The 27164-nt window shown below is 33.4% G+C and overlaps 2 protein-coding genes across 6 annotated transcripts in view; both read left to right on the forward strand.

The window, feature by feature from the left end:
* Positions 1–527: 527 nt before the first annotated feature.
* Positions 528–1568, forward strand: LOC129928192 (uncharacterized). Its single transcript, XM_056041261.1, has one exon. The coding sequence runs from the start codon at positions 528–530 to the stop codon at positions 1566–1568; it is 1041 nt and encodes a 346-aa protein (XP_055897236.1).
* Positions 1569–6292: 4724 nt separating this feature from the next.
* Positions 6293–27164, forward strand: part of LOC106071262 (mucin-2-like) — a 39133-nt gene continuing 18261 nt past the window's right edge. For 2 of the 5 annotated variants that reach the window (XM_056040504.1, XM_056040508.1), the window contains exons 1-10: positions 6293–6455; positions 8738–8807; positions 12959–13179; positions 15823–15957; positions 17812–17928; positions 19037–19170; positions 23083–23204; positions 23875–24040; positions 25272–25370; positions 25777–25879. In XM_056040504.1, coding sequence (XP_055896479.1) covers positions 12999–13179; positions 15823–15957; positions 17812–17928; positions 19037–19170; positions 23083–23204; positions 23875–24040; positions 25272–25370; positions 25777–25879 — 1057 coding nt within the window. In that variant the 5' untranslated portion in view covers positions 6293–6455; positions 8738–8807; positions 12959–12998. Of the gene's footprint in view, positions 6456–8241; positions 8808–12958; positions 13180–15822; positions 15958–17811; positions 17929–19036; positions 19171–23082; positions 23205–23874; positions 24041–25271; positions 25371–25776; positions 25880–27164 lie in introns of those variants that run through there. The other 3 variants (XM_056040507.1, XM_056040505.1, XM_056040506.1) reach the window with 3 other exon arrangements.

Below are 27164 nucleotides of genomic sequence, written 5' to 3' on the forward strand. Positions count from 1 at the left end.
AATTATTCTTCTTATTTAGATATACTCGAAAGCTGCCATTTGTTTCGTTTGATGAAATAGTTTGATAGTCAAGCCAAAATTGATTCTAATCATAAGTCCTATATTTTTAGAATTAATCTCGGCAAAGCTCTGCAGTTATAAGGATATGGAATCATTATTTGGTTATTTAAAAATATTTAGCTTTAGATACAGGTAATTCATTATCAGAAGGCATATTATTTTAGATTCAATAATTTGCTTATATCTAACGGCTTTTATTCCAAACGCGAAAAACAATTATTGCAAATCGATGTTTTGTGGCCAAAAAATAAATAAAAAATCAATAGGCCCTGTTCGCTGTGGTCATAAAATGAGGTTCAAATAGATCTAAATAGTTCGACTTTAATATAATGTATACCAATATTTGAATGAAAATGTTTGTTTAAAAAAATGCATAACTTAATGTTAGTTTACATGTTATGAAGTAGGCTATTTCATTATTGGTTTATTTACTTTCATGTTTCAAATGGCGAGATAATTTAAGCTCAATGGCTTCTAATGTATTCAATATTTCCCTTGCTCAAGAAAATCCATTTAGTTTAGGGAGTCAAGATATCATATCAGAATCTGCTGCTAATGTCATTGTTCAAGTTTTGATCCTTTTAATGGAGACGTTCAGTCTCTTTGGTATCTTAGTCAATACGATCAACTTGATAGTCTTCTACAAGCAGGGATTCAAAGCTACAACAAACATTGCATTTCTTGCGCTTTCGTTTGCTGACCTCTTCAATTTGGTAGACGTAGAGTTAGGTCTGGTGTTTTATAATTCCTTCATCGTCAATGCATTTCCTTATCCCATTGAACGGACCGAACTATCCAATATAACGTCTACACCACATCCCGCATTCGCCAGAGTCAGGTCTTGGATTTTTGTTTTCCTAACAACTGAAAGATGTCTTTGCATCGTATTTCCTTTAAAGATCAAACGTATCATCACACCATTTAGGACTGTCGTTGTCTTGGTAATTATCTACATGCTTAACATAGCAGTAGTTGTTCCATTCTGGTTTGATATGTACGTAGACTGGAAGTATTACCCGAACGTTAACAAGACAATGCTTGGAGTGAAGTATCGATTTGACAGGACTTACGTCCGAGCGCCTGTACATGTCACTTTAGCTGTCATCATGTTCACGTCATTTCCAATCGTCGTGTTCTTCACCTGCGTCCTCATCTGGAAACTGCAGAAAGTATCTCGGTGGAGGCTCAAGTCCGTGAAAACTGACCAGCTGGACAGTACGTCCCATAGGGACAAAACTATCGTCAGGATGGTGGTGGCTATCGCCTGTGTTCTGATTGTTTCCCTTGCCCCCTCGATGGTGTACTTTCTCCTCACCTCCGTTAGCTTGTATTTTGACGCCAGTAAGTACAAACAGTCCATCACAGTGTTCAGTTGGTTCGCGTACCTCCTCGACGTCATCAACTCGTGCGTCAACATCCTATTTTACTACCAGATGAGCTCAAACTACAAGCACATTTTTATCAAGACATTCTTCCCGTGTGGAAGTTGTGCAATAGGTTTGAAATGAAAAACAAGAAAATATTTTTAAATAACACTTAAAAAAAACAAAGCTTATATTAAGCATATTTGTATGGAATTAAATTTGTAATAGAACTACACTAACAATTAAAAAAAAGCATTTCGAAAAAAAAAGGGGGGGTCAACGAACTCAATTTGAACTCATGGCTCAAGCCTTCTAAGGCTTCTCAAGCCAACACGGTAACCACTCTGCTAGTGGAGAGCTTATGAACCTGGAAGATTGTATAGTTATCTATTGTTTCTGTAGTCTCGACCTATTTTCAGGTTTGTGTCCACTAAGACTCAGACGACGTCACGACGATCTTTAAAAGAGACTAATTCAGCTTATACCACCACTTCAGTCAATTGCAATTTCTTTCCCTTGTTCGAGAGACCAAACAAAGTAATTTATTACCAATATTATTGGCTAATTTATTTTATTCATTCTTGTGTTGTCAAATAAAAAATAATAATAGTGCAAAATTTCAGCTTGGATCCGAGGGTGTGTGAAATAATAGCGTGTATAACATCCTAAACAAATACTTTGCATCTGAGATGAACTCCTATTGAAAAAACAGAGCAGGAAGGACTAATCCTCCCGTAGTGCTCTGGCAAGAAACTTAGCCAGACAGGTCCCCCCTTAGCTGGTGGAGCTGGGGACACTCGTACAGACGTGCGACACTGTTTCGACGCTCTCTCCACAGTGACGGCATCGGGAGTCAAAGTTCGTGCGGAACCGGGCAAAGTATGCCCCAATAGGACAGTGTTCCGTTCTGCACTGCGCAATAATTGTCTACTCTGACCTCCTCAGTCGCCACCATGGATCGTCGAGATCTGGGTGACGCATGTGCTGCCAGACACCATGTGCTCTGTCGGATTCCTCCCAGGACTTTAACCACTTCTCATGAATGAGTGCCGGATTTCTGCCGTTGCTTGTAAGTACGTGCTTGGTGCTTCGAGGTGTGTGGCTGCCAAAGCACCCTCCCTTGCGAGGGCGTCTGCCGTTTCATTGCCCCTCACGCCGCAATGTGAGGGCGCCCACTGCATGAAAACGACAGCTCCAATAGCTCGGCGAATGTTAACTGCGGCGCCGACTGCCTCTTCTATTACGGGCAACCCTCCCCTTTGCATTCATCATCATCATCATCAAACTCCATTAGAGTGAGGGCTTGAGAGGCTTAAATCCTCTCTTGCAAAAGCCCTGGACAGAAACCCTGCTGTCTTGCGTAGTGCATGAATGTCGCCATACAGGTCGAGAATTTTGGGTTTCCCAGACCTGTCGAGACGGAGATCAACAAGTCTGGGGCAGTCAAACAGAATATGAGGCACGGTTTCCTCTTCTTCCCCGCAGCGAGGGCACCGTGAATCGAAATTTGGCCATAGCCGCGAGAAATATGAGCCAACAGGACAGTGGCCTGTCCTGCACTGTGCTATAATAGCTTGCTCAGGCCTGGACAGCCTCCACCTCGGGGAAGTGCGGTCAGGGCGCCTCATGCGCTCCCAGACTCAACGGGCTTTTTGGGACTTGTCCCAGCACTCAAACCACTTTTCCATTTCTGTTTTTTGTATTATAGCCAGGGCTTGATGAAAGCTTACCCCTTTGCATTAGCATTCTCAGCCCCAAGAGACAAAGACATATTACTTAAATTGAACCAAGTAGACATCATAGGAGATATAGAAGTACAAGAAAGGGGATCCAAAAACTATTAATGAATATTAAACCGAGTAAAGCATCTGAACCTGATGGTATTCCAGCTACATTACTCAAAGAACTAAGCAATGAGCTAGCACCAGTGTTCAAAATACTTTTTCAGGCATCTCTTAACTAGGGCAGAGTACCAAAGGACTGGAAAGAAGCTAATATCACCCCTCTATTTAAAAAAGGAGAAAAATCAGACCCAGTAAACTACAGACCAGTATAACTTACTAGCATGATAGCATCACATGTAAAACCCTAGAACACATAATATGTAGCACTGAAACAAAAGAAATAAAAAAAATTCTTCAAAATTAAAGCTGGCAAACTATATTTAGAAGAGTTTTATTTTCAATTTAAAATTATCACTCTTTTGCTGTAAATATAGAGTAAGCCTATCTAGTGTCTTTAGATCTTGCGCGTATAAACGTTTAAGATTTGATAAACAAACTAGGTAATACGCCTTTTAGATTATAGTTTATTTTATCTACATATGTTAATATATTGATTTGTAGATGGTAATTTAAAAAACGTTAACGCTAACATTCAAATAGAATAATTTTATCTTTTTAAAAAAAAACAACATTGACAAAGTGTTGTTATGAAAACTCGCTGGTATGTAATGTCATATTGTTAAGAGTTTTAGTGCATTGCCACTAGATAAAAAGTATTCCAATGTTCTACTTTGAATGACGGCATTTTCAGATGAGGTTATGGAACCAAGTCGGCTTCACGAACATAGCAATATCCAAAAGTAATTTAATCATGAACAATTATAAAAATCTACAATTAAAACAATATTTAAAAAAAAAAAACAAAAAAAAAAAAAACGGCAAAGCAGGATATGTTTTAGTGGCTTCTAAGAAAAATGCAGAGCTTTTTTTTTTTTAAGTCTTATGATATTGTTTGAAAATTGATTAAAACTATTTTTTTAAACATATATGTTACACAAAAAGACTTTTTTTCTGTTAGTGATGAAATTTTATTTCAATATTGTCTAGTTATGTAGCTTATACAGACATACAGAGAACCACCAGTGGTTGGACAATGGCTTCATAAGTAATATAGAATAAAAAACATATCTATTCACTATTCACCTTGTGAGTTATGATACACAGGCAACATCTTAAGAAAAGTTTAGCCCGCAATTTCATTTCTATCTGAATCTAATTATAAAAATTTTAAATAACATAGAAACCCATGCCGAAAATAATCTCATCTTTCAACAGCTTTGTAAAACAAACAATAAAAAAATGTTAGATGTTTGTTATAGCTCGTTTTCTTCAACGGTTGGCGGTGACTTAAAGCAGGCTAAATAATGGTTTTACATGGTAGGCATCTAACGCAAATGAATGAAACCAACCTCCGACTGCTAGGAAGTGTTTTATCGAGATATTAGGCCTACATCTATTTTAAAGAGTTTTACAATCTCACATAGCTTGTTTGTTGACAAATGAATTTCTAACATTGTCAGACTGCAGGAGGCACACGTTTCCCATTAGCTTAATTTCATTTTGTATTGAATTCAGCAATAATAATGTTTATATTGAAAATAAAACTAAATTTACAATTAAACCTGAAAACTGTAGGCCCTACTATTCCAAAATTTAAGAGGGGGACTATTCTTAGAATTTGAAAGAAAGTCAGGACAATCAGATTCATTTTTGTGTGAAATCACAGCAAATTATTTAACAATTTTTGGTATTGCCTTCGATTCCGAAGAATACGATTGAGTGCAGTGTTTCACATAACTACGCAAAGCCAGTTGCGACCTGCATATTTTCCCGAAATTTATGCAAACAAAGCCGTTGTCTGCTGGCTGTCTAAATAAATTTTCTTTCCGTCTTTTGGGCCTGTCTTCAATAATGGCTTTTCTTTGAGACTCAAATGTTTGTTCCGCTGCTTTTGTGAGAGCTCTCCAACTGTCTCTCTCAGAGGCCATCTGCTGCCAGAGAATGATACCAGTCACTTTCCTCTATGCCAGTGAGGGCATCTTTATAGCGCTTACGGGGGGAACCTCTAACTCCGTCCTACTCTAAGCTCACCAAAGAAGATCGCCTTTGGCATGCGGGCGTCTCCTATGCGGGATAAGCGTGTTATTGATAGCAAAAAAAAAAAAATGACATTTTGTTCAAATTTGTCTTCTCACGCTTCTTTATAAGTGTTTTTCTTATAGAGGGGCGCTGCGGTGGATTTTTTAAAAGAAAAAATACGAAAAGTGGGTGGTGGGCCAAAAACGGTTGACGACCACAGGTTTAATCTGTGCATAGACATCGTGCGGCCATGGGAGCATGTTTTAAAACTGTTTTACCTTGAAAGAAAAATATTTTATGCAGAACAATTACAATTACAATACGGTATATTATACACTTAAGAGGCCAACAGTACCTAAGTAATGTTCTATGTTTTGTAACAAAAAATAAGGCCCACAGCGTTAGAGCGGAACATACTGAATTGTTAGGCTATTGTTACAGCGTTAGAGACGGATTAGCCCGTTAGCGTGATGTGGTACGGTGTATATAGTCTACCCTTACGGCTCAGGGCCCCGCACAAGACACTCGCCCATGACCCCGAACACTGCTAGCTAAGGCCGCCCTTGCTCCACCACAAACTAGTATTTTGCTTTTTTCAGCAAATTTTCTAGATATAAATCTATTGTCTGTCTATAGCTGCAGCATCGTTTTATATAAGATAATATCTTGTAGATCTACCTGGTTTGCATTTTCACCAATGAATTAGCCTATCTGCCTATGTAGACTAGGCATTTCACTTGCAAACCTGAGATTGGGAAATAGCCCCCCCCCCCTTTTTTTTTTCCCGGTTTACGGCTAGGAGTTAAATATAAATCTTCTTCTTATCTTATATATTACAGACGTTACTTCGAAAAGAAGAGGATTACAGGATTACTAGATAATTACTAGACTTAAATAATTAAAAAAAAAAAAGGATATATAATTTTATTGGACCATATTTTTTTGGTGCATAATTTTAATCTTATATTTTTATGTTGAAAATATATAACCAAACAAATATGGCGAACAAAGGCAAGTGTCGTTCTCTCGTTGATCAGAGACGACATAGATCGAAAGTGTAAATTAGTAAATTATAATACACCAACGTAAAAAGTTTGTCCTAATCTTGAACCTCTATAGTTGGCTATGTCTTTGCTATCTGCCCAAAGCATTATTTATCATCAAAAAGGTAGTCTCTAGAGACGACTAGAGTTTTCAATATCTTTATTATCATTTAGATCTAGATCTATAATTTATAGATTCTATTTATATTAGGCACACCGTATTCGGGAACTAGGTCAAATTTTTATTTTATTTTTTTATTTGGTGACGGTTTAACTTACAAAAAAAACTGAAAGCAGATTCTTATTCTGCAACTAAAGGACTATAAAAATAGCTCAGTTTCTTTGAATTACCACTCATAGTCAAGATTTTATTTTAAAATAAATCAGGTCACTTCATCATAACCTCATGGCATGCTCCTGTAATAAACGCAGTTTTTGTGCTTTCTCCTTTAGGGCACATCGAGCACCGTTAAGAAACACCACTATGTTATTGCTAATAAATTATATCTGTGTTAATTAAAAATTATTTAGATTGTATTAAAAGAAGTAGATTCACTTCTCCAATATGTATTTATAGTATATATTGCCTCTCTCTCTCTCTCTCTCTCTCTCTCTATATATATATATATATATATATATATATGAAATATATATATATATATATATATATATATCGTTTATAGTTTATTTTTATATGCCTACCTATATAATCTATGTGTAGAAACAGACAGAAATAAATCTCTATAAATTATAGATCTAAAAATTAATTATATCATAATTTAATAAACATGATATTTTCAACTAGGCTACATATGTATTCTCTCTTTCTTTTTATTTCCCATCCAAGGACCCTCTTCTTTTCATAATTTGGATGTTCGTTTTGTTACACCTTAACATCCCCTCCCTCCCATAGATGCTTATAATTCTTTTCATGACTCTCTCCCCCTTCCCTCCACTGCCTGTATGATAGGTTGTGACACTACATGCTTAGTGTATACATCTCCTCACCGCCAGCACTCGCCTGGCGTGATCACCTGCAGTGGGCATGGTCTCTGGCTTCAAATTAGCAACCCACACTTTTTCTTTCATTCATAATTATATATTATATATATCTCGATCTAGGTCACGTTTATTCATTGAAAAAATCATAGATTTATTAATCCCAGTAATATTTCTTATTACGATTTTGCCTTGTGCACTATAGGAGAATGTGTTAAATTCATTATTAATGTTGAAACACCTCCTCACTTTTTTAATTTTATTTAACAGCTTACGGAATAAATGTGATTGAAATGTCTTTCTAAAGATGTTTGGAACCTTTTTTTGATATATCCATCAGCCTACGATCAAACAGGCTAATAATATAGCCTTAATCCCTTATATGGGTATGAATTGCCTGGGGAGGTTAAAACAATAGCTTTAGGTACTTGGTTACCGAGAATCTAAAAAACTGCCCTCTGCTTTGGAAAAGCGGAACAAAAATACAGGAACTTATCTAAAATTGGACATGCACTGTCCCGAAACGTCGTTTTTAGCTCCAAACATAAAAACAAATTAATTATAAACAAAAATTGCGACGTGTTTCTTAAAGGAGAATTCGATGAGCTGTGCCTAATATAAGGAGCTACTATAGATTCTAGATCTAATAACACTTTTAATCACTTTATAATTATAATAATAAATATTTATTAACTTTATAAAATTAAAAGAAGTTATAATTATATTATAAAAAACTTCTTACTTATTCAACTTATTCAAAATCAAGTTATTCTTACTCTAAGACTCTAAGAGTCTTAGTAAAACTGACTGAGATTCAGACTCACTCACTCAGTGTGACTCAGTCACTGTAACTGTAACAAGTGTAACTTAAAGTCTTAACCAACTATAAAAATAAATTGAGTGTAACTCAGCTGAAACTCTAGCTAAAACTAAATCTAAGATCTTGAGTAAAGTGCGAAGTTCGAAAAGCCCAGATTTGTATAGAGGTTCGAACGGTCCACTTTTTATTGCTAAAACTTTTTTATCTGAATGTTTACTAAATTACTACCGGTACTATATTGTAGGGAGGTGAAATTCCGGAACTTCCGGTGTCCAAAAAATGACATAAAAACTTGAGACAAGAGTTTTCCTTACTGCTACATAGGTCTTTGTTTGAAATTGATTATGCTCACTATATATAAAGATATCATTGCTAAAAAGAGTGAATTCGATTACTTTTGATGATGGAGAACATTTTTGTCTTTAAAATTTAACAATTTTTTGAAAAAAAAAAATGTATTTAAATATTTTGCATTGAAAGTATATACATTTTTATTTTTGCTGATACTCATCACAGAAAAGTCGTACCCTGTTGATTTTTTTCCTGCTAATAGTACATGTGTCTGACTATATTCCTACCAATTTTCAGATCGATCTATTGTCAACATTGAACAAACTTGAAAAAAATAAAATAACATTGACCTTAATGGACTTTTCAGGTTTTATTTTTTTTTTATAGAAGATATTGTTTGTCACCAACAAATGAAATTATAATCTTGTAGCAGATATTATTAGCTACAGATCTAGATACTTTTGAAAGATTTTTTACCTTGCAATTTTTTTAAAAACGCATTTGAAAAAAAATTGTTTCAGGCGATTTTGATCCCAATTTTTAAATATTTTGTTATTTTCTGCCATCACAACGCCGCCATTTTGTCCCCGCCTCTCTGACATTTATTGTAGATCTAGACCCGATAATTTGTTTATTTCATCAATATTTACATTTTAAACAACTGAAGTTCATAAATATAAATGAAATCAGAATTGTGAGCTAGAAATTTACTATGAATACTAGATCTACTATTAAATTTCTTATTTAATAAGTAGATCTATCGTCTACAAAACTCAATTCCAACTTTTTAACTTTTGACCTTGGGGGTGTGTCTCACCGGCTGAGCCAGCGACAAGCTCTCACTTCACTTTTTCCATGTCAACCGATGTTAGGTCAAAACGGCACAAAAAAAATCATAACTTTCTTAATGTTAAACATACAGTCATAATTTATACACCATTAGAAAGTTCTTTTAAAGTATTTTAATGATGTACTAACGAAAAATTGTTTTTTCAAAGATAATTTTTTTTTCCGCCTCCCTATATATTGCTACTGCGCATGCCCCTTTTTTCTTCACATACTATTTCCTTTTCCTTGTAAAGGCTAAGTTCATGGTGAGGTCAAACCCAAGAGGTGTGGAATTATTATTTTTTACTACCCGGTAGTGAAGGCAATGGGTCATGGGCTTAGGGCTATTTTAAAGTCTGATGGCTCATCAGTTCAAAGAGACTATTTGAAGTTTTGGAGCGTAGGAAAGGTGGCGATGGATGATGTTCTTGCACTGGAGTAAAAAGAAAATGACTTCATTAGTTCCTAGTGAAAATTAAATATTAAAATATGTTTTTAGATATATATTTTCTTTGATCTGTTCGAACCTTCCATCAACCTGATCGAGCTTACTAACTGGGGAAAAATCCGGTCGAGGAAAATTATGCTTGGCGATACCCAACCTACACCTCTTTGAACTCATATTTAATTTTAACTAAGCCTAGTGATACATTAACTCAGGTTTATTTTTATAGAAAAAAGGACGAGGAATTCAGAGATACCATCAATTTTTCCATAGGTCGAACCATTAAGGTTGTGCTATAAAAATCCAAATGTGAAAATTGCTGCCAGCTGGCTTAATGCGTTCGAACTTCGCACTTTACTCTAGATTAAGTCACTCTGACTCTGAGTAAGACTCAGACTAGGCCTGACTTATATTATAGTATTATAGTATTTATACTGACTAGGCACTTTCTATTATCTAAATAATCAGTAGTACTAATCTAGGTCTAAAGTAGTACAGAGTCTTCTAGACTTATCTTAGACTTTGTTTACTGCTTACTTGTCTAGATCTATCTAGATCTAGAATAGAGTTTCAATAGAGTAATAGTTAATAGTTAGAGAGTCTAGAATTAGAGACTAGAATCTAAAACCTTTACTGAGTCACTCTGTGATTAAGTGAAACTGGACTGAAGTGACACACACACACACTGAGACCACTGGTGGCTGAGTTAAAATAACTGAGATTCAATTTTTTTAAAACAAATTTATTTAGAGATATAAATATAAGTCAAGTATTAACTAGATCAAGATTCTAGAGACAGTATTATCATGATAATAATTATGACTCATTGTAAGAATATAGGGTTAGGGTTAGGGTTTTATATTTATTTATATATATGAATTATAATTATGAGTATAGTGTGACTCCCAGTTTTTGTTGTCACTACATCTATATTTTGATATTAACTATCTTTTAGCATGTTTTTTGCCAAAAAGACAGAGCACTATTTCCAAACTAAGCACTTCTCTTACAAACAAATTCCTAACAAACTAATTATTGAACTTTACATTTAATAAACAAATTATATAAAAATATATATAAACATATTATTGAAGAGAAATGAATGAACAAACTAATACAATCTTATAGTTATAGAATCCAACTGAAATAGTAACATATATTAAATTAAGCCAGGCTAATTTACATAATTTATGCACAAAAATTTCCAAACAAAATTTTTCAGAACAGAATTAAAAAATTAAGAGTTTTGTAAGAAGCTTTAGGCCTAAATAAGTCTTAATAGGCCTACTTGTGTTTGTGGAAACAAGGCCCATGGAGACCCTTCAGACACTTCTTGTTTTACTTCTTTTCTTCCCCCTCCCCTCCAACCAGGTACCATGGAAACAAACACCTTCATTTTGGCTACAGTGACAGCCATCCAGTTATAACCCAGGGATCTTTTTGTGAGCTGTTTGTTGGTCAGAAAGTGGGCATCATATTTATTAGTCTTCCTGACAAACATTGAACTAAACTGATAGTAAAAACAGTCTACTGGGTGCTAATCCCTTGGGGCTCAAATGCATCTTCTCTATCTAGCGCCTCATCCTGAACTCTAAACCATGTTACCATGGATGGGCATCATCAATACGCTACTAGATCTAGATCTAGTACTAACTAATGTAGACACTTAGTTCTAAATCTTTCCTCAATACTGCCCTGATTATTATTAGGAATATCAGGGTAAATAAAATTGATATCAGTCAGTGAGTTTCCTTTCATCAATTTCATCGTCTGACATGTTAAAATTTTCACCTATCACTAGCTAACTTCAAAAAAATCAATACAAACAAATTATCTTATAAAAACAGCAAAGGAAGCCTCCATTACAATTTACGAATGTGTAAAAAATAGAAAGAATTAATTAAACATAACTGGAGAAGCTCATTGCTGGATTTATGAACCATATATTGGCCCAGACCACCAGCTAGTTGTTGCCAAACTAAAACTGAAGCTGGTGGACAATAAAATAAAAATAAACGGAAATACTTCACCTAGACAAGCTCCATAACGCCTAGGTTAAAAAGGAATGCCAACTATGTCTTAAAAATAAATTTGCTATGCTACAACTAGATGAGGCTGAATAATGTGTTGATAAATTGTCAAAATTTCAAAGAAATTATTACTGAAACAACCAATGAAGTACTAAGCCTTAACCCTAGGAAGAAAAAATACTGGATTAGTGATGAGACATGGAAATTAATTGAAGATAGGAAATGTGCTTTACAGGTAGTTAACCTAGGAAAAACAAGAAACCACAAGTAACAAACTAAACAAGACTACCAAGTCACAAAAATGCTTAGACTGGATAAATGACAATTTTACAATAATCTTACATAACAGGGTGAAGAAGCAGCAGGTAAAGGAGATATTAAAGAACTGTACAAAATCACTAAACTTCTTAGTATTAAAAAGGCTAATTACAATGTGCCAGTTCAAAACAAAGATGGGAATTTACTTTCTTCAATAAATGAACAACTTGAAAGAATATTTTCAAGAAGTGCTCAATAAACCCAAACCACTAAATCCTTCATGATGGAAGGACAACATGTTGTAAATGTGGGACTAACACTAGACATAAAAATGGAAAGGATAGCGAAGAAAGAAGTATTGAATGCACTCAGACAAATGAAGAAAAAGGGATTTAATATCATTAAAGGGATCACATTACACCATTCCTCAAGGTACCGTTTACACTAATGGCGAGTCCTCCATGGTTAGCTTGGTACAACATAGGAAAATGGCGGAGGTTCCCTGTGCACTCAGCCTTTGGTCATGTCTAGCCCATGCGCTCAGGGGCCAGATGCATTAGAAATAGCAATGCTTTACATAGGCATTGACTTGGGTCTCTTCCAGACAGAACTGTGGTTCACGCAGGTTGTTTTTTTTCCTTTTTGACACTCAAACAGTTTTTTTTTTTTCAAACTTAGATCTCGAAGAGCCTTCGGCTCAGCTCTTATACGATCTAACAGTACAGTGCATGAGTACTTTAAAAGAAAACTTTTATAGCTAATTAAGTTAAATTATTTTGGAGCTTCTTAGGCTAGAATTTTTTTAAAAACAAATCTTTAGACTTCAGCAGTATGTTCACTTAGGTTAGTTGTAAAAAATAAAACTTGACTCTCATTTGCTCAGTTGTAAAGTTCAGGAAATATATTGTGGACCCTTAACAATTTCAAATATCAATTTCAAATATTTTTCTTCTTGAGGCTATGCATTTGACAGAGCCAGAATGTATTGGTTGTTAAAATGGATGTGAAGATGAAAAGTCATCTGACTGCTGTCAGAAAGAGCACTAGAACCATTAAAAAAACTCAGCGTGTCTTGGAGAGTGCTGACAGCAGCCTGGATGACCTGTTGGATAATCCTCCTAAAAAGCCCAGAACAAGCTCAAAACCTAGACGAAGAAACATTGACTACTGCAAAGATGGTATGTATAGCTTATGTTTAACATTGTCTTAATTATACTTTTGTTGTTCAAAGTCCATGACAAATTTTTTTAAGTATGATAAAAGAATTACAAACTGACTTGATAAGTATTAACCCAGCATTTGAAAAAAATAAATACTGCTGGCTAAATTAGGACTAAGTCCTTTTTTTGTTATTTAATTAGGCCAGTGGAGGCCACATTTTTAAAGGCTTTTAGTAAAGCTATCCTTGTCTAAAACTCTTCAAAAAGTTCTGCTTGCTCTTCATTCCCTTCTATTCTTAAATGTTTTATTTATGGTTATGAATGTTTTTTAGAAAGCTTATACAAACTTATTCTGTTTTTCTGGGTAAAATCTTGTACACGTTATTTCTCCCACTTCCAATTCTTGAATCATTTTGAGACTTTGCACAGCAATTCATTGTTGATAATGCATGACTCAATAAAAAAAATGAAACAATTAGTAAATAAATAAGTCATAATTAATTACATTTCTTTTATATAGAAATGTTCTAAGCAATGGAAGATAAGCCTTGTGCAGAGAATTGGGTTGCTCACTAAAAATTTTAAACTACAGAGTTTCTTAAACTATAAAAAACATTATAAAAATAAATTTTTATAAGTACTTGTATAGCTAGGGGACTAACATGTTGTCCTTCCATCATGAAGGCTTAAAACCATGATTACAAATTCAGACTTGAGCAATTTTTTCTTGATTGCTCAAGTCTTGACAAAAACAGAATGGGAACTTTCTCCCAGATACCCCCTTCCCTTCCACTGGTCCACAAAAGTGATTCGATTATAGCGCCCAGAGAATTCTATAAGCATAAAAGCTGTGCTGAACAAATAATAAAAATATTTCCAATCACTCAAATTTATTTATGCTGGTCTAGATCTATTGAAAATCTATTACATGATTTATTCAAAATAATTGATGCAATTTCACTCATAAGTTTTGTCTAAAAAAGGTGTTTTTTTAATAATTTACTTATTTGTTGTTTTTTTTTATTGTCAAATGTAATTTTTTATATTTAAAATGAAACAGTATGGATTGATAAGTTAGTTTTTTAGATTTATTTTAGACAGATGTAGCACTTTATTATTGTATTTTTTCCCCCTGAATAGTGCTAGTAATACTTTCTTGATTCTTTTCAGCAGGAACATAAAATATTTGTTTTTTCCTTTGTGAAATAATTTAAAAGTGTGCTGAAAAAAAATGTCTATTTCAATTTTCTTAGTTACCTTTTAAAGGGTAACTCCGATGGTTTTGACAATTTTTGATATAATATGTGTTTTGATTTATAGATAATGAATATATTATTCTTTTTTTTTTATTTGCAAGAATAACTTAGTAATTGATGTTTTTGTGACATAATTTTTCTGCGCATCCAAAACAGTCAGATTTTCACTGAATTTCTGTGTGACGTCACGACGGTGCACTCAAATCCTATTGATACTCATTGATAGGGAGGCGAAAAAGAAATTATCTTTGATAAAAAAAAATTTTCGTTATTACATCATTAAAATACTTTAAAAGAAATTTCTAATGGTGTATAAATTATGACTGTATGTTTGACCGTAAGAAAATTATGATTTTTTTTTTTTCTGTTTCGACTTAACATTGGTTGACATGGAAAAAGAGATGAGAGAGCTTGACGCTGGCTCAGCTGGCGAGACACACCCCCAAGGTCAAAAGTTAAAAAGTTGGAATTGAGTTTCGTAGACGATAGATCTACTTATTAAATAAGAAATTTAATAGTAGATCTAGTATTCGTAGTAAATTTCTAGCTCCCAAATCTGATTTCATTTATATTTATGAACTTCAGTTGTTTAAAATGTCTCAGTAGTATCATTAATTGAATTCTTTGGCCTGGAAATCCAATGTATTATTGGTACTGCACCTGGTATTAACTTCAATTTTTTTTTTTAAATCCCATTTCCACAGCAATGAAGTTGCTGAAACAGCTTCTCTCAAAATGGTTTGAGCATAAACAGGAATTAGCTAATGCCTTTGTAAAATATTTGCTCTTCAGGCGAATAAATTTTCCCCATTTTCCCTTTAAAACTTCATCTCTTGGAAACAAATGAAAAGAGACACTAATTTCTGTATCAGCATACTTGCTGATTTTATCTTTGTGATTGGAACTACTGCAACAAGCTGAAGAACAATATTTAATTTTCTTCAAGTAGAAATGGAGGTTTATAAACAATGACCGATTATAAATCAACGTGGAGACTAGATCTAACTGTGAAGCGTAACAATAAATGCGATCCGATAGGTCTAGATCTAGACTAGAGAGTTTATCGGTTATATAGGTCTAGATCTATATTTAGCCAGCACCCTTGTGATGTCACGTTTTAAAAAACTAAAAACATCTCGCAGAACCCCGTTTTTTGGGGGGCGTGGAGAATTTTCTGTCTAATTTATTAAATATAAAATTTTCCGAGCATTTAAATAAAAAATGATATAATGTTTACTATTACAACTTTTTACGCAGAATTTAAATATGTCAATAACTAAAATTTGAAAAACTATCAGAGTTTCCCTTTAACATTCTTTCATAAATGGTTTTGTGCATGTTGCCTTACTGCTGCTCTTAATATTTATTCTGTGTTGTCTCTAACTCTATGAATGTTTTTGTCCAGGCACACCTTTCAAGTGCAGTCTTTGTGAGAGTTCATACATCAACACCAGTGCTGCTAAGGCCAAGAAGAGGATGGAGAAATTCCCCATTGAAAGAGAAAGGAATGGCACCACCATGTTGCTCTGTGTCAAGTGCTGTATGTAGATTAAATACTTCAGTCTCAATAATAAAACCTTAGTAAACCATTTTGAATGTTAGGTAGAAATATGTGTTGGTCTGTCATATCTGATGACCTCTTTCTTTCTTGTGACATATGCCAAAACCAGCTGTAAAACCATGCTTTCTGAAAGTCTCAATAGTCCAACTCTGGTTTGCTCAGAAATACTACATCTTCCTAGGGTACTGAAAGCTACATTCTATTTTGAAAATTCATTAGTCTGAGCCATTCTTATACTTCTATCAACTCACTCTGTCTGTCTGTCATGTAAAAAGTTTGTATACATTATTTCTCCCACACTCAATCTCGGATCAATATGAATTTAGGACAGGTAATTTCTTGTATCTGACAAAACAAGAGCTATAAAAAAAAATTAGTTAATTAACAATTGGTAATTAGTTATTATGATTGGTATCAAACAATGGAAGGAAATTGATGAGAAGGCTTGAGACCTGAATTTTAATTCAAGGCTTGAGACTTGAAGTCGTATAATTTAAAAAAAAAATGCATTTAAAAAGTGATCACGATAACATTCACACAAACATACATATACAACCTTCTTCTCTCCCTTTTCATGGCCTAAATTGTGCCGATGTGCCTAAAATCAAAATCAATCAATCAATCTCTCCCTTTCCCTCCCCCATTTCCCAACTGATCCAGACAAGTGATAGGATCATAGAAAGCTAAAAGCATGAAATTGCGCTAAACAAAAACAATTGGTAAAAAATATTTCTAATCACACAGATTTATTATTATTAGTCTAAATCTATTACACATTTAATTACAAGACTGATCCAAACTAATTGATACAATTACATTTAATATAAGTTGTTTTTTTTTTTTTTTTTTTTAAAGTATTTTTTGTTTTTCATGTTTAAAATTAATTTCACTTTGATAACTTGTAACTATTTGACAAACTTTTACAAATAGTTGTTAACAGTCTTAGGTAGTTAAATGTGCACACTCTTTTACAAATAGTTGTTAACAGTCTTAGGTAGTTAAATGTGCACACTCTTTTACAAATAGTTGTTAACAGTCTTAGGTAGTTAAATGTGCACACTCTTGTACAAATAGTTGTTAACAGTCTTAGGTAGTTAAATGTGCACACTCTTTTACAAATAGTTGTTAACAGTCTTAGGTAGTTAAATGTGCACACTCTTGTACAAATAGTTGTTAACAGTCTTAGGTAGTTAAATGTGCACACTCTTGTACAAATAGTTGTTAACAGTCTTAGGTAGTTAAATGTTCACACTCTTGTACAAATAGTTGTTAACAGTCTTAGGTAGTTAAATGTGCACACTCTTTTACAAATAGTTGTTAACAGTCTTAGGTAGTTAAATGTGCACACTCTTTTACAAATAGTTGTTAACAGTCTTAGGTAGTTAAATGTGCACACTCTTGTACAAATAGTTGTTAACAGTCTTAGGTAGTTAAATGTGCACACTCTTTTACAAATAGTTGTTAACAGTCTTAGGTAGTTAAATGTGCACACTCTTTTACAAATAGTTGTTAACAGTCTTAGGTAGTTAAATGTGCACACTCTTTTACAAATAGTTGTTAACAGTCTTAGGTAGTTAAATGTGCACACTCTTTTACAAATAGTTGTTAACAGTCTTAGGTAGTTAAATGTGCACACTCTTTTACAAATAGTTGTTAACAGTCTTAGGTAGTTAAATGTGCACACTCTTTTACAAATAGTTGTTAACAGTCTTAGGTAGTTAAATGTGCACACTCTTTTACAAATAGTTGTTAACAGTCTTAGGTAGTTAAATGTGCATACTCTTTTACAAATAGTTGTTATCAAACAATGAAAATGTTTTTGATGTTCCCTAGCTATGGCTATAACACTTTTGGATTGTAAGAAACCATCAGCTGAAGAACGTGAAAAATTTGAGGAAGAGGGCAAGCAGTTTGCAGATAGCTGGGTCAAGTTGTTGAACGAGCCTGAAGGTTGCTTATCTTTATCGTATTTAAAGGTTTAGGTATTGAGAGAACTTTGTTCAGTCTAGTGTTTTTTTTTAACTTGAACTATGCATACTCTTTGGGTGACTAGACAGACAAGCAATGGGTATTGTGTATCTTATCTCATCTATCCCTAGTCTGTTGAAGGGGCACTACACATGATCTGTCAACCACCTTCCTACATTCTTGTATTTTTACCTTATGTAGAATCTTTTCCAGTGACAGGACTGTTCTTTCTTTGATGTTCTCTTCACATCACTTTCTTTGTCTGCCTCTACTTCTTTTTCCTGGTACTGTTCCATGAAGGAAGGTCTTTGCTAGCCCTGACGACCTTGTGATATAGTCATTAAGTTTGAGTCTGCATTTTTTTGTCAGCGGTCAGCAGGTCATTGTGGGGCCCACTTGCCATTATGTTCCAGTTCCAAATCTCCTCCTATGTGATTCTGTCTAGGTGGGTATTGGGTATGGAGATTGGAAATGTTTTACAATCTTTGTTAATGATTTTTTTAAAGGAGACATTGATAATGTTGTGAAGTGATCATGTATGATGGCATGACCTTATCCTTTTAGCTCCCAGTGGAGCATAGGGCCAGCAACAGTACTATGCCATCGGTCTCTGTTCTGGGCTATTCCACTCAGTTGGGTCCATGTCCATTCTGCCATCTTTTCTTCTTGATCTATCAATCTCCTCTATTTTTGCTTTCCACCCTTTCTCTTCTCTTGTGGGTTTCAATCTAGAGCCTTTTTATGGAATATTTTCTGCTGTTCTTCACATTGTATGCTTAATCCAGCCTCATTAGCCTTGTTTAATTTCATGCTCATGTAGTGTTGATTGTTTCTCACAGGCTGTAGTTTGAGACTTTGGATATTCTTTTTTTTTAAACTACAAACATACATAGATGACACGTTTGTCTTCATTAGAAGTATTCTTCATTCTCTGCTGTCCCTAACATCTTTACATTCCTCTTATCCCTGGGTGAGAAATGAGGCTTTAATACAAAATCAAAGTTAGTTGAATAAATATAAACATACTTATGTAAAGATATTTTTTTTTGGATTATCACTTTTTGATAATATTTGTTTTTGTGTGTGACAGCTTGCCGACTCTACTGCTCCCTTTACTCTTCCTCTAAATGTGGATGTATACAGAGTTATGTCAATGGCACGTTAGCATTAACAAGGAAACGAAAGAACAGCCATTCAATCTCTGAGAGTGGCCAAAGTGATGCGGTAAATACTCAGTGATTGTAGTGAATAGTACTAACAGAAATATTCATTGATAGTCTATGTCTGCTGCATTGTACAATACAAAGATTTATATTAATTATTGAGTGTAGATCTTCCACTAGCCATAGTATTAAGTTTAGTTGCTCAGACATATTTTATCTTCTTTTTTTACCAACTTAAATTGAATAACCACAGTTTCAACATCAATTGTTTTAGTCTGGTCAAATTTAATTAGCTTCTACAAGTAATTAAGAAGAAATAATACTTGGTAATCTTAATAGACTTGGATTAAATAATAGCAGGACAGCACTATGGTAACTTATATAATGCCACAACAGCTGAAAAAATTAGGAGCAAGCAAATAATTTTTCTCACCTAAATGTTTGCAGTTTTGAAAGATTTGAAACTCTGGCAATAAAATATTCAATTTCAAAGTAATTGATCTAGAACGCAATTGTCAATGTATTTTGAGGAGTGCTTTGTATCGACTCCACAATCATATGACATGTAGATTTGGAAGTGCCTATTAATATATTAACTCATTGAGTGCGGTGGTTTTTTTTTCCAAAAAATGCTACTTTTTTTGAAAAAAAAAAGAAAATGTTCCAAACATGCCTAAAACAAAGATGTATTATTCAAGTACCAATGAAGCTCTAGTAACATATTTGGTATCAAAGTAAGGTAACTGAATGGAGAATGTGAAAATGTAAACGTCTTTCTATTTAAATATAAGATACAAATTATAATCTAAATAATATGACCTTCAAAAAAAAAATGGATGCCAGCTTTAGAACTTCTGAGACCTAAATATAGATTTTGATCTTTGCATTACTGTTGAAACATCATATTAGACTATTGACATCTTTTTCAAAAAGAAATGTGGTAAAACAGTCAATAAAAGATGTTGAACCACTGATTATATTATTATTTTTACATGGCTTTTTAGTCAGAAAAGGGAAAAAATATTGCACTATTTCTACCAATAACAATAGATACCAGTACTAAATCTATCAATCAAATGTACTCAAATATTATGTAGGCTACATTTGAATCAATGGGATATAGATCTAGATTTATCTTCCTTTTATTTGCCTTGAACATCTTTCATTCTAATACTAGACCAGTGCAAGACATAGGCTAGTGAGAGATCAAAGCATAAATCTAGCTGAAGGACAATAAAAATTCTAATTCATTATACCTAAGATCTAGACCTAGAATCCTAGATCATTATTACTATTCCTTTGCAATAAATTATGGGTCTAGATTAGTTTTATATTTAAAGGCACATTCCTCATCCCATATGCTAGGACAAATTTGTACAAATACTCCTTCTTCCCTAGTGCTATTAGAGCATGGAATGGGTTGCCTGAGGCGAGCTAGCCAGGAAAACCAGTGACTTGGCAGAGTTTAAGTCATTGGTTAATATGCATGACTAAATGCATGACGCGTAGGACGTAATCATCTTCTTTTTTGAAGTAACGTCTGTATTATATAAGATAAGATATATTTCACTTTTATTTAGTAGTAAACCTTTTGGAGTACTTACAAGACAGAGTGCAACTTGAACCTGTATAAGTAGGCCTATAGTCATGGTGATGATTTTTACTGATAAACAATACTAAATAACAATTGCTACAAAATATACGAATAAAAAGCCCAGCATGGTGGATGAATATTGGATTTAGATCTACCATTTCTGTTGTTTTCATTTATCTTAGGCTTAGATCTATAGGGATCTACCCGGGTGTAAAGATAAAATCATGGCATAGATCTAGTCAACCTTTATTCCTTTATCTACATTCCAGACCTAGCCCTAGCCTAAGGACCTAAGGACAATACTAGATCTAAATCTAAATGCTAATAATGTCCAAGTCTGTTTCATCCTATATGCTAAATGTAGATCAAGATCTAAATCTTCATTATTACTAATCGAAGTATAAATAGAACAATTATAAAGCTTCTTCAGTTGTAAAAATTGTGGGTGTGTCTTGGACAAGCATAGCCATGATGTTGTAGATTTTTACAGATAAACAATACTAAAAAAAAAGAAAATAGGCAAAAAATGCCCACAGTGGATGATTATTTGATGTAGATCTACCATTTCATTTCTTTTTATTTATCATAAGCTTAAATCTAGAGTCTAAATCTAGAGATAAAAGCTTAGATCTAGTCAATCTCGATCTACACTCTACACTTAGCCTACTGACAATAATAGATTTAGATCTAAATACTAATAATATAGATATAAATACGCTAAATTTAGACCTACCTGGATCTAATCTATATATCTAGATCAAATTCTTCATTATTACTATTTATTTGTGATAAATTTTAGAAAAATTATAAAGTTTCTTCAGTAGTAAACATTGTGGGTGTGTCTTGGACTAGCATAGTCATGGCGACATTTTTTTACATCGTAAAAAAAAGTAAAAATAAATGTCTAAATAAAGCCAAAAGCTTCTAATTTCTATGTAAACAAAGGATGAAGAACTCTTTTATAAAGTAAAAATAGTTCCACTGTTGTTAGTTAAAAAAGTTTAATTTAAAAATGCAACGAAACAAAGGTAGGATATGAACGTCTATGGGATAGACGTTCCGTGCGTTTAGGGGCAGACAGACCGTCTATGGGATAGACGCTCCGCACTCAATGAGTTAAGACACACTACTAGGATACGCTGAAGAAACAATACGATGAATATATTTTTCTTTAGCCTAATTCCATCAAACTCTTGATTAACAAATTAAATAATCCAACGTATAAAACTTGAATAGAGTAGCTGAAATAAAGCACAGTAATGATAGTGGCATACAAATATAATCCAATAGTGAAGAAGCACATTAAATTATTCATGTAAAACAATGACTGATGATGACTTTCTGACTATCCTCTACTATAGCTACTTTCACATTTATATAGTAGGGTATATCAATCTTTCTTGATAGTTGTCAACATTGATAGAGCTTAGTATCACCTTCCCATAATTTCATTTTCGACCCACTATCTAGTTTATGCAAATTTATTGCCATCCAGAAAAATCTGCATAATTTTATGCTGCACACTGCATCTGACCTAATAATGCTTACTACTACTGGTCAGATGTTATGTGTGGTTGAGTGTGACACTAAATACACAAGTGTGACTAGCCCGCTCTTTCTCTTCTGGTTTACACTCTGGAGTGTGACACTAATACACAATCCATAAAAGAAGCTTTAAGTGCAAGATTCAAATAGTAAAAGTATAGTAGGACTAATGTTAAAACACTAACATAGCTTGCATTCATTTAGATATTTTGACCTTTTATCATTTGGCATTGTTGGCAGCCTGGGACTCATAATGATTTTAAATCTTGTCTTCTCTCATCCTTTCCATGTCTGGTAGAGGCTTGACTTTATGTGAACCAGTCATGCAATATTAAGTTATGTATATTTTAATAAAGTAATTATAATAATCTTGAATTTTATTTATAAAAAAAGGGGTTATAGTTTTTTAAAAGTTTTCTGTTATAATGTTGAAAAAAAGGTAAAATAGAGTAGGGCTATTTATGTTGTTTTTATTTAAATCAAAGTTTGTCACATTGAAAGTCGTAAGGAAAAATGTATTGGACTTCAATGTGACTGGATTTTCTTTGATTAAAAAAAAAAAGGAAACAGATGTTAAACTTTCGCACACACTATACAGTCTTAAAATATATTCATGAAAATCCTGCAATGAATCGCCAATGTATAATTTTGATTTGATATATATCTTGTATTTCATGAACATCAAGTAATAGTACTAAACAGTATGCCTGTTGTAATAGGTTCCAAAGATACAATGCTAGAATCAGTTCTTTGAATGGGCATGTAGCTCATGTTTTAGTTGTATGTTCTAGTTGTAGTAATATCATTGTTTGATGTAAGCTCCATACATTTCAGTCTGAGACTGTGTCTGTGAACACTGAGCCTTCTGAACAGTCTGAGCCTAGTGACCGAATGAAATATCTTGTGAGTCTCCTCAAACAATCTCAAGCCATTAAAGAAAAGCTGCAGAAAAAAAGGTGACACAGATTTAGTTGTTGAACTTTGTCTGGATGCTTGACTAGAACATGTTTGTTCTTGAATATTTTTGTGTACTATTGGTGTTCATACTGGATGGCAAGCTAGAAATACAGACGGTTACCAAACCTTTGATTTTTTTAAAGACTATCTCTCTTGAAAACCCTGAAACTAGACACTGTTCTTTTGATCTGTATTTCTGCTTGACTTTAATGGATAGATCTTCTGTGTATTTTATGTCAGATAACATTTGGTAGCCATTTTGACAACTACCAATAGTATATGAAACACTGCAACTCATCCTTAATCTTCAGAATCGATGCCATTGTCATTAGTTATTTACTTATAAAGCAACTTTTGTTTTATCCAAATTTCTTTTGAGTTAGGATATCCTAGTACTATTATTTTGTAACATTTCATGTATCCAATTAGACTTACTTAGAATTAAATACTCCTGGACAATGTATGGTGCATTAGGAAGAAAACTTGCCTCTTTATTTCAAAAGTATAAAAATGTTCTGCTTTGCCACCATGATTTTTAAATTTGTATAAGTACTGTTTATCATACCCCTAAAAGTAAATCTGTTTTCTCTACATTGTTCTAATTGTTTTGGATTCTTTTATTTTATTAAGACATATACTGATGTTCTCTCCATTGTTTATTTCCTGTAGGAGTTTCACTGATGAAGAGGTGAACAGTTTAAACAAGAGCCTTGACCAGTTTGTTCTGTCCAACAGAGTTAAGTTAATGAACTTGGGAATCTGTGAACGGGGCTGCCAGAGAGTGTTATGTTACTCCAACAATTTCTTGCGTAAAAAGACTGCCAGCTATAGCCAGGTATTAAATTTGTTTGATGTAAAATAGTCTATATCAAAATATATAATAAAGTGTGCTTACACTGAAAATTTATTCGTATAGACCTAACCAAAAATCAATGGGAAATATATTTATATTTGTAATTATAGATCAATACAGCTGTCGATTTTAGACAAATAACTTTACTTTCAAAATGTTTTATCATCTTGAGTTTCGTTATTTATATAGCAAATTCATGCAATCTGTTGATGTCCAGATGACCATTCTAGATATTTATTTCTGACTGAATCTCAAAAGTGACCTAGAAACTTATGAGATAATGTACTTATTTTATCTACAGAACAATTTGTGTGAAGGCTTGTTTTTACATTGTGCTTAATAGATTTGCTTGTAAATGTCTATTGAAAATGGATTAACTCTAGTGTTTGTCACAACTTATTTCAACACACTGAAGAAACACAGTGTAGAATATCTTTTCCTTGAGTTTAATGTTTTTTAAACTCAGTTCCATAAAACAAGTAATACAACGACAAATAAACAAAATATAAATCACTTGTACAACTAATTACTTGACTGTCACTTAGTATTACATTGAATAAATAAAGCACTCTGAAGATAATGATGATTCATAAAAATCCATCAAAGAATACTTAACACTAAACAATCTACCTTTTATACTATTGTACAAAGACATTTCTGAGTTGTTAGTCTTTTCTTCTAGATTATACCTTGACCTTTGATCTTTTCTAAATCTCTCTAAATTAGGGTTGCTTCAATATTTCTTCAAGGTTTTTGAGATGATTCAGTCTAACTGTAAACAACGTTTTTTCGTATTTTACATACACGCACAGAGTGACACATTAACCTGGTCAGCCCTTTTCATCCACTTGTGCACTGAGGCCCTGCAAACCCACTCATTCTCTTCTGGCCTAAACACAGAAGTGTGACAGAGTTGATGTTGGATAATATGTTAATCTTTATAATATACAATATGCAATTGCAAAAGCGTATTTCTCCTTAGATGATAACATAACAGACTGCTAATTGCAATAGTGGATTATCTGATCATTTATTTCTCTTTATTATAAACTATTATCTAGTATCTCAAGATCTAGTTTTTCCTTCCCTTTTCTTTAGTCACTAAGATGTGATGTTTTGTTGTTTTGTTTTGTTTTTCCCATGCACACTAAATAGTTGATATATGTAATATGTTATGATACAGTGTTTTTATTGGTTTTCTTGTTGATTCTAGGCAAGGCTACAAAAAACTAAACTTGCAACTCGTCTTGCCAACTGCATAGATCTCCAGGAGCTACACAAAATAAAATGTTGCGAGAAGGAGTGTTGTTTGGTAAAACATTTGTTGATTTACTCTTTATTTCTTGTTTCATAGTTTGGTAAAAACAGCAAACAGTATAACTCATGCCTTTACATTTTGATGTCAGCGTTTTGACTAATAATCTGATCTTAGATCTTCATTGTAGCTAATAAGATTCATACTGAGAACAAATTATAGATTATACATTTTATAATTTTTCTCAAAATATAGATTATAAAATTGATAAATTAGAACAAGTTGTGGATTATAAGTTGGATATTTGCTTTTTACAAGTTGAAGATTATGATGTATAAAAATTGTTAGTCTGAGAAATTTATATTTTTACCTTTGAAAAAGTTTTTTTCTCCATTGGTTGCTGTTAAGCTGTTGATCTTAAATGTTCAAATGTACACACTGTAAATGTTCTTTTCCTACGCAGGTGACAGCCAACAGTCTTGACAAATTGAAAGAATGGAGAGAGCAATCTCAGGTCAGCCAGAACGACATGTGGAAAGTTATTGCTGAAATGTTTGGCTCTAAATGTGAGTTCTATTTACAATAGTAAATAGACTTATTCTTTTCCGTTGTCTGGGATTTTCAATGTTGTTGAAGTGAATTTTAGTATTAACTAGCTGATACCCATGTAGGTTTATTTTTCCCTGAATATGCCTGTATTACAATGCTACCCAAAAACATAACACAATTATCTGACACTCAGTTCTATAGTCCCCTTTTTTGTTCATTTCATCCTTCAGTCATACAACCTGCAACCAACTAATTAAGAGTGTACAAACACTTCTTTGGCCCATCAGTTGTAGTCCTAAAGAAAGAAATGCATTCTCGTCTGCCTGCGTTATAACACCATGCTCCATTGCACACACTGCGCACAATTCCTTTGTGTATCCCTCCACTGAAACATGCCTCCCCTTGAATTACAGAAGTGCCTAAAGATTACACACTTCTGGTTAGTTTCACTTTAACCATTTATCTTTGTTGTTATTTTTATTATTTAGCTAAACAGCCAGCATTACAATTAAATCCCAGCATATTTTATGGCATTCTCTAATAGAAGCCCTCCATTTTTGGAGTTTGAATTCTAGTTCTTAAGAATGACAGTTTTGATTAGTGTGACCTCTCACCCCCTCCAGTCTTTAAAAATGCAGGCCTGTAATGCAGTTTTAAAACACTGCACACACTTTTTTGGGTCATAACTTGCAGGACTAAATGGTAAAAAGTTGCATCCTCAGATAGCCAGCATTATGCTGTTCCCTCTCCACAGTACTTCATGCATTGTGTGGATAGTCCCTGAATTCTGTGTTCTTGTTCTAGCTCTAGAAGAGATATAGATTTTGATCTAGATCTAGATTTATATTATAGACAATGCTTTAATATAGTCTTATCTATACACACACATGTTTTTGTTATTGAAAATAGCAACCTATTCATTCAGCTTTATTTATTGTCTACATTTCATATAACCCTGTCTAGAGCTAGATCTATGTCATAAAAAAAAAAGAGGAAGTATCTAGGAAGAAACATTTTTAAAAAATGTAATGAAAGAAAGATATGCACTGAATCATGTTAATGAATGCTTCAAAAAGTGAAATATAAGAAAAAAAAAAAATTATTTGGGGTAAACTAACCAATGCAGATTTGATAGTGAAAAAATTGTAGTTGTTCCCACAATTGGGAGCACTAGTGATGAATCAGTAGGTGAGCTAGAACTCTTAAAAATATATAATAGATTAATAAGGAATCACTTCTGGGATATCTCAAAAACGCAAAACATGGGCTTCATATTCTTGAGCTCTGTGCTCAATGGACTCT

This window comes from Biomphalaria glabrata, chromosome 9, assembly GCF_947242115.1.
Source record: "Biomphalaria glabrata chromosome 9, xgBioGlab47.1, whole genome shotgun sequence".
Taxonomy (NCBI): Eukaryota; Metazoa; Mollusca; class Gastropoda; family Planorbidae; genus Biomphalaria; species Biomphalaria glabrata.